Below are 8,400 nucleotides of genomic sequence, written 5' to 3'. Positions count from 1 at the left end.
CCAAGAAAAGCCAATACCTAAATGTCAAAAAAATCACTCAATATCTATTACTGAGACATGTATTGCCTAGCCTCAATACCTCAGTTTTAAATGTAAAATACATCCTGATCTCTCCTTTGTACTCCTTTCACCACTGCTGCTTAGATTATATATATATATACCCAATGATTAGAAACTGCTGAATCAATGTGTTCCAGCAATACAATCCAGAGTGGAGAGCTCTCAAGGGTTGGTCCTGCTCTTTGTCATAGTTTGGAGGCAGCAGGCTGTATGTAGGTAAGCCATTGGCAGCAGTGCTGCTCTGGAAGGAGAGTATTTTAGGGCTGAGGAGAAAATTCACCCTCCAGCACTTGGGCTGGACCTGTCCTCTCAGCCCTTCTCTCTCAGCTACAGGAGGAAGAAGCGACTTCCCACAGCTCCTTCCTCTTCCAACTCCTTTCCAGGAAGACTTTGGATTCCACACACCAGTGACTGCCTTCAGGGCACTTCTTCCCTATTACAGTGTTAATAGATCCCCAGTAGGCAGATTTCAAAGGCAGTTTGTAAGAATGCAAGTTCCCATTTCTTAAAGTCTATTCCTGCTAGCTTTGCTCCTCATGCAGAATTTTCAGCACCCCTAGATGAAACACTGTCTGATATCCACAAGGGAAGTGGCCAGTGCAGATTAATCCTGTGCCTTGCCTATGGCTTTTCATCCGTAAGGAAGGATGTCTGGCTCTGCTAGCTCTGTATTGTGTGAGGTTTCCCCAGATGGATGCTCTGGTGAGCACAAAGGGAGACTGAAAAAAAAGCTGAAGTAACATCAGGTTCTTATTTCTTCTCAAAAACCGTCATTTTAGCTCTAGCTTCTACAATTTAGAACACTGCAAAGTTCCTTTGAAGGGCGTAATGTTTCAGTTGCAGCTGAGTTTTCGCCACAGCACAAAGCCACTAACAGAACATCTTCACAGTAGAAACAAAACTGACCTGCATTTTTCCAAAAATTGTAGGGTATTTAATACTGCAGCATTGCCTCTGCAGGCATAAATTCTGCGTGGGTTGAGCACAGGGACGTATTTTGTCCAGCTGCATTTGGGGGAACTTGAAGGGGGAGGAATATAATGCTTTCCTTCTCCATATTTGGAAAGATGGTTGGCCACGTTTCATTGAGTAATTCAACCAAAAAGCTATTTGGCTAAAGGACAGCAGTCCTCAGACTGCTTGTTTGCAGAAGGACTTTTAACTGGGGGTATAGATTTCCCTTTTGTTTAGTAATCAGGGTGCCGCTAAATGACCATATGATCTTGATGGGAGACAGTAAAGAATTACTGGAATTTGTGAAGTCTGTGGATTTTAATAAGATAATTAAAGAGATAGGGAATGTGATTGTAAAAGTAGCTGAAGTTCTGCTCTTAAACAGCCCCTGTCAGGAAGTCAGCTCTCTTTTATCACATGACGACAGCACTTTATTCACAAGATCTAGTGTTTTTTTGTTACCTGCTGTTTTGAAATGGAATAGAGTCACAGCCCAACGCCACCTTCTTGTGCACTCTGTCACCACAGGCCACGTGGAACTGGTATTATCTATTCTAGTAGCGAAGTCCAAGGCAGACATTTTGACTTTCAGGGACACTCAAAGTGGGAAAAAATTCCTCCTGCTCTCTCCTTCCCCATCTGCTACAGATCAGCATGAACCAAAGCACAAATAATATGCATGAATACAACAGGGAAAAGACCATCAAAAGCAGAGGGCTTAAGCATATCAACATGGAAAGGATTTGTAAAGAACTGGCAGACAGGCTTGGAGAAGGCAATTTCATTACAACAGAGATTTCCACTGGAAACTGTGCTTTCAGAAAAGCTTAGTGAACATACAGTGAGCACAATTCTACTGCTCACATGCACACAACCTCCTCCTCCATCACTGACAAGACACCTTTTATTTTGTAAGCAGAATCCTCTGGATAAAACGCCTTCCTGAGAGAAGGAGCCTGAATCTAAGATTTTTAAAATTCAGTTTATTCCAGAAATTATTCTCTAGTTCTTTCAGCTCAAATCACAACATGAACACATTAGAATACTTCGGACACTGTCCTCACTCTCTCCCCCATACACCCAGACTGTGTTTATTACAAATGTTAATGCTTCACGGTATCACATAATGCTTTATTTAGTGCCTCCTCTCTGCATCACAAGGTTGAGTCCCAGTGATTTTAAAGGGAATTACCTGCACCATACATGTGGGAGAACACATAAGCGAAGATTTTTTACTCATTACAGGTCACCAATTCTTTTTGAAGTCTTTCACAATTTAATTAACCACAAATCTAAAGGAAACTTACACTACACACTTCAATTTTTGCGTCAGTACCATGAGAGGGTCTCAGTCTTGCATCCAGTCAGAGCTTTGCAGTTCACCTGTTTACTCATTTTTGCTTTGAACTGACTATGTGACTAATGTGTTTACATCTTTAACTGATGACTTCACTTTGCTTCCCTTACATATAAAAAGAGACTCAGTACAAGATGCAGGGCTTGTGTGACCTATGAGAATGAGCATTTCACAAATTATGTGTGTATCAAGTGCTGATATATAAGTACCCTGTTTTTTTGTTTGTTTGTTTGTTTGTTTATTTTGGGGGGTGGGGGCTAGATAGCTAATACTGAAATTAATTGCAGTATTTTCAAAGTTAGTTCTACCTGGTTGCCGTCTCTCACGCTAGCAGTACAGATGGTGCATAGGAAAAATGGCCACCAGCACGAAGTGTTCTTCCTTTGCTAAAAGTGTTTCCAGTTCATCCTCCTTTCCTCTTCTTCTGCATCCTACAAATTCATTAAAAATTCGAATCTGACTATTGTTACAAAGACATGGGGGAAAACAAGGGAACTGACAGTTACCTTGCCAACAAACCAAACTGGCCTAGAGAAAATTGCATCTTGATTGTGACCTGAACATTCAGAGTAATGGGAACACGTCATAACTGCAACGATTCACTTTCCCCTAGGAGCACCTTGTAGAAACCACTCATTTCATCCACTTTCACCTTCTCTTTTTGGCTATAGCTTCCCATTCTGGGTTCTGCATGTATTGCAGATGAAGAATGCTTCAAGGTACAGCAGTATCGTTACTCAGCCTGCAGGGAATGCAACTGAGGCACCACTTCTTTCATCCCTCAAAGGTTAATGGAGCAAATCAATTTGCTGGGGGAGGCGAATGTGGTAGAAGTTCCCAAATGCCCCTTTCAAGGCAAAATGTTGTCTGCCATTACCAGATCGAAGCCAAGCATCCCAATGTTGAAACGGGTCACTGTGACATAAGCAAGACAAACTGATTCATCAGTAGCATACATCTCAGTATCAAAACTACTCCACATACACCTCCCTGAGAGTGAGTGCTATCCCCGTTTCAAGTACAGTGTGGCAAAATTTCACCTAAGAAATGTATTTTTGCAAAGTAATTGATATATGTTGGAACCACACATCAAATGCATCATTTCAGTAATTAAATGGTATCTCCTCTCCCGTAGTCCCTTGTCAGCTGTAGAGGAATTTGAGTACTGCTGGAAAGTCAAAGGAGCAGCACTGGATTTTCCATCAGGACTAAGTAATTCCATTAAACATAAATGTGAGGTTTGACTTGCAAATGTACCAGCGTGTATGCCACGGCACTGCTAAATGGCAACAAAAGTAAACAGAGAAGAGAAGGGCTGGGAAATGAAGAAGAAATACAGAGGCGAGCTGCAATCAACAGGTTTACCTGGCTGATCAGTGAGCTCCAAGTGGATTTTCCTGAGGCTGAGTTACTGCATGAAACGGAGCTGACCAGCTAGAGCGATGGTTAATAACAAATTAGAGAGTGAAATGAGCTTAGGTAGCCGCACCTCCGTGGCGGCGTGCAGAACGAGCTCTGCCTGGGGGCCGCGGGTCGCCGGCCACCCCCGAGGCTCCGGTCCCTCCCCACCCCGCCGCCGGGACACATCGGGGCGGGCCGGGGCGGCGGGGGAGGGCCGGCGGGGCGGGGAGGGAGCCGGGGGTGTCGCTCCCGAGCGGCGAGGGGCCGAGAGCGGGGCGGGCACCTCCGCCGCGGGGGAGGCGTCTGCGGCACGGCCCGCGGGGGGATTAAAGGGCGCGGGTACCTGAGGGGGCCGGCGGCAGGGAGCGCGGAGGCGGGAGGTGGGGCGCCAGGGGGCGAGGAGCAGCCGGCAGCCGCCGCCGTCCCGCGATGTGGCCCCTGGTGGCTCTGTGTTGCTGGGGGGGACTGTCCCTGCCGCTGTCCCTGGCGCTGTCGGCGCCGCAGGGTCGGGCGGCGGCCCTCGCTTCGCCCGCCCTCGCCTCGCCCGCCCCGGCGCCGCCGCTGCCGGACACGACGGAGAGCAAAGTGGAGAAGCTGGGCCGCGCCTTCAAACGCCAGGTGCGGCGGCTGCGGGCGCGTAGCGGGCGGCTGGAGCTGGTGTTCCTTGTGGACGAGTCGTCGAGCGTGGGGCCGGCCAACTTCCTCAGCGAGCTGCGCTTCGTCAAGAAACTGCTCTCCGACTTCCCCGTGGTGCCCGCGGCCACGCGCGTCGCCATCGTCACCTTCTCCTCGCGCAGCAACGTGGTGCCGCGCGTGGATTACATCTCGCGGCGGCGGCCCCAGCAGCACAAGTGCGCCCTGCTGGGCCGGGAGATCCCCGCCATCGCGTACCGAGGCGGCGGCACCTACACCAAGGGCGCCTTCCAGCAGGCGGCGGTGAGCGGCGGCGTGCGGGCGTCGTGGGTGCGAGCCGTCGTGTGGAGAGGAGGAGGGAGTGGGGTTGGTCCTCCGTGCCAAGGTGGTGTGGTATGAGGGGTCGGTCCTTCGTATGGTGTGCGGTCCGTTTTGAACCTGTGTTTGGTGTTTGTGTGTCAGAGCCTTCCCTGTGGTGCGGGGTGAGTGGAGGTAGTAGTGGAGTGATGGTGGACTCACAGTTGGAGTTGGAAGGGACCCCAAAGGGCATCGAGTCCAACCCCCCTTGGTAATCAGGGGCATCTGCAGCTCCATCAGGTGCTCAGAGACTAGCCATGCCTCCAAGCACTCGACTTTTTCAATCTTTGAACAGTGTTTTACTGCTTCACCACCTTTATCTTCATTATATCCAGTCTGAAGCTGCTCTCTTTTAGTTTGAAACCCATTCCTCTTGTCCTGCCTCAACAGACCCTGCTCATGATGTGTGTGATCCTTCATGTGGTGATGTGGTTTGTGATGGTTGTGTGGGGGTGGTCTGGTGTTTGACCTTGCCTGTGGCATAGGTATTAAGGGGCACCAGGCTGTGTGATAGTGGCAGATATGGTGTAGTCTGGTCACCACAACTCCTTGCTGTTGTTTCATACCACCTGTTCTTTTGGCTCCCCTTTTCTCTGCTGCACTGGAAGGGAAATGCCTGAAATGCACTTAAAAGAAGCGTGGAGGCAGTGACCTGATTTCAGAAGTGACAGATAGACATATATATGAGTCAAGTTTGGCATGTGCCTTGCTTCTTGGCAATGGGATGTGGTTCCGCAATAGCTGTCAGCAGCCAGGGATATCTGCATGCTGTCGCCAGGTGACTATTTTAATTGCTCATGACTGGCACAGTTGCCCTCAGGCTGGCATGTCATGTACCAATAGGTAGAAGTGTGTCCAGGTATCCTTTGTGGTGGTGGTAGGCAGTCCTATAGCACAGTAGTGGTGGGGCAGTGCTTGTTGTGTTGTCACTTGCAAGTGCTGGAGAAGTTTCCCAGTTGATGGTTGTGGATGGGCGGTCTGCTCTGGAAGCTCTTTTTTTACTAGAGGAGACTTGGCAGTTCCTTGCTACTTGGCTTTTGTCGTGTCTTATTTCTGGTAGTGAGCTGTAGTTAAGCACTGATAGCATTTATCTTCAGATGTCTTATGCAGTCTCATTTGGAGTCCATGAGTAAACTGCAAGATGTACATCAGTGTTGGGCTTAAGAAGTTGATATCAATACTCTCTTCAGGTTTGGCAGGAGGCAAGAATACCATTTTCCAGTGTGCTCAGAGTTTACATGGAAAACCTCCTTTAGGAAGACACGTCCCTGTGATAGATTTTCATTGTAGAATCAAGATTTGATGCAGATCCATCTCAGGGATGCTGTGTCAAAAAGTTAATGATTCAAGGTAAAAATACCCTCATGAACAGAACTTAAGTTGAACAAACACTTTCTGTTTTTTGTTTTCTTGGATACAGTCTTGTCTAATCATTCATTTCAAACAAAGTAAACAAAAATTCAGTTCAGAAACCTACAATTTAGTTTTGTGAGTACAGCTATGTGGGCATAGCAACATTGCTGTAATTTTACACTCTGGTCTCAGAAGAACTTGGGAAGAACCATATTCATATGACAGTGTTAGATTAACTAGGTTCGATTTTGCTTGGTTAGCTGACTTCTGGTTGAAGATACTGTCCTGTGGTTTTGTTCCGTGTGTCTTCCTCAACTACAACAAATTACAGCCTCAGGGAACACTCTCCTTTCTAGGACTCCTCAGATGACTGACTGTTCTGTGTTTAAAATGCCACTACTGGAATAAATTTGTAGAAGTATTTTAAGTACAACAAAATTGATGTTCCCCAAGGACTCTTTTACTGTCATCTTCTCTTTTTAACTGTCTTTTGTTAAAATAGTAATTATTTTTTTTCTTTCACTTTCCTAAAATGTCTCAGTTTTATTCATATTCCTTAATGTGGGCTTTCTTCTGTTTCAAACCAGAATTTTCTGCTTTTTTTTTTTTTCAAAAACTAGAAGTGTTTGCAAGCCATGACAGACTTCTAGAAATAGTATCAGTTAAGTACTGTTGTAACAAACTGGAGGAAAGCACATTGTTATAATCATAGAGTCATTAAGGTTGGAAAAGACCTCTAAGATCATCCAGTCCAACCATCAACCCATCACTGCCATGCTCTCCAATCATGTCCTGCAGTGCCTAGTATATATGTCTAGTATAATCCTAGAGCTCAAGTCTTCATGCAGGTGGGTAAGTCCTAAAGTGATTAATTCAAGTTTATGGCATTTTTATGAAAAAATGAGGCAAAGGAAAAGAGATAAGTGAATTCTGTAAGATTATCAGGGCAGTCAAGCAGCTGACCTGGAAGCAAGGTGTAGTAAATGAATGTGAACTAGATGTTCTTGTATTTACTGCTCAAGAACCTGTGTCAGCAAACAGTACATTTAACATCCTGTGAACGCAGAACTGTTCAGTTTCACTGACTGTTGCATGGCCACACCATATGCATCTTCTTCACAAAGGAGTTCTCATTGGCTCTGCAGTTTTGCATCCCCTCCAGAAGTGGTTTATAGAAAGGTTTCTTGAAAATTTCTACGCTTTGTCAGAAGTGTCCATGCTTACATACCAAACTTTGTCATTTCCACCCAGCAAGTAAAACATGAATCCTACAGGGTACATGGAAAGACATCAGACAGGAGACAATACCATGATGAGGAGGGCTGAACTACTGTCAGTGTCTGGTTTTGTACCCTTGTTTGTGATTTCATTTAACGTGTGAGCTAGCAAGTGTAAAATACATTTGCTGGTATAAGAGAGCCTAGTGTTTGTGTTATCTTTCTCAGTGACCAAAGTGGCAGTGTTTCTGCTGTGATAATCTTTGTTCTAAAGCTCCAGGAACTGGATTTAATTGCAGGTATGGTTTTAGAAATAAATAAATAAAATAAAAATAAAAATGTGCTTTATCTTTGGTTCATCTAAGAGCTTCATTATAATTACAATTTTACTCTTAAAATTTAGTTATCTGTAAGAAATATAGTTAGACTTTACTATTAACTTGTAAAGTTTGTTGACCTCCTGGCTAACCTTCAGATGCTGTAACTTCTTATCATTTGATTACTGCTCTTCAGCTTTACAGCTTTCTGGCTTTAGCTTCACTTTTAGCATGTGAGGCATGTACAGAGGAAACTAGGTAACAGAACCACACCTTCGGAGAGTACCAGTCAAAACCCTTGTATCCAGTTCCTGAAAATAGATGATGAGGTGACATCTACTTTGACGCAGCATAAGCTCTACTTTGTGAGGTTGGAGTTAAGTAACAACTCTGTGGGAGATGCTTGTTTGTATGTCTTGGCTTCCTGAAACTGATGATACAGTCCTCACCTACAGCAAAAAGCTGTAGCTTGGGTGAAAGTGTAAGCTTATTTGACAGTATGTACGTATGCATGATAAATGGGGAAAGAGTAACAACATGGAGTCATTCAAAACTGCTAAGATCCACCGAACTCCCTTCAAAGAACATCAGTGCTGTGGCTTGCCAAAGTTACTATATTTTTTTCAGATTGCATGTCTAAAAACATTTAGATTGTACTAGGAAGTACAGATGTAGAGTTCTGTAGAAAATTCTTATTAATAACAAAATGCAGCAGTTATTTAGAGATGTTAACTTGGAGTTACGAACTTGT

General features: G+C 45.1%; 1 protein-coding gene across 2 annotated transcripts in view; it reads left to right on the top strand.

The window, feature by feature from the left end:
- The first annotated feature begins 4,121 nt into the window (after positions 1–4,121).
- Positions 4,122–8,400, top strand: part of SVEP1 (sushi, von Willebrand factor type A, EGF and pentraxin domain containing 1) — a 115,722-nt gene continuing 111,443 nt past the window's right edge. The window contains exon 1 of one of the 2 annotated variants that reach the window (XM_015849872.2): positions 4,122–4,708. In XM_015849872.2, coding sequence (XP_015705358.1) covers positions 4,202–4,708 — 507 coding nt within the window. In that variant the 5' untranslated portion in view covers positions 4,122–4,201. The remainder of the gene's footprint in view (positions 4,709–8,400) is intronic. The other variant, XM_015849871.2, reaches the window with a different exon arrangement.

The sequence above is a fragment of the Coturnix japonica genome, chromosome Z (assembly GCF_001577835.2).
Source record: "Coturnix japonica isolate 7356 chromosome Z, Coturnix japonica 2.1, whole genome shotgun sequence".
NCBI classification, from domain to species: domain Eukaryota; kingdom Metazoa; phylum Chordata; class Aves; order Galliformes; family Phasianidae; genus Coturnix; species Coturnix japonica.
This window is presented reverse-complemented; position numbering and strand designations above follow the sequence as displayed.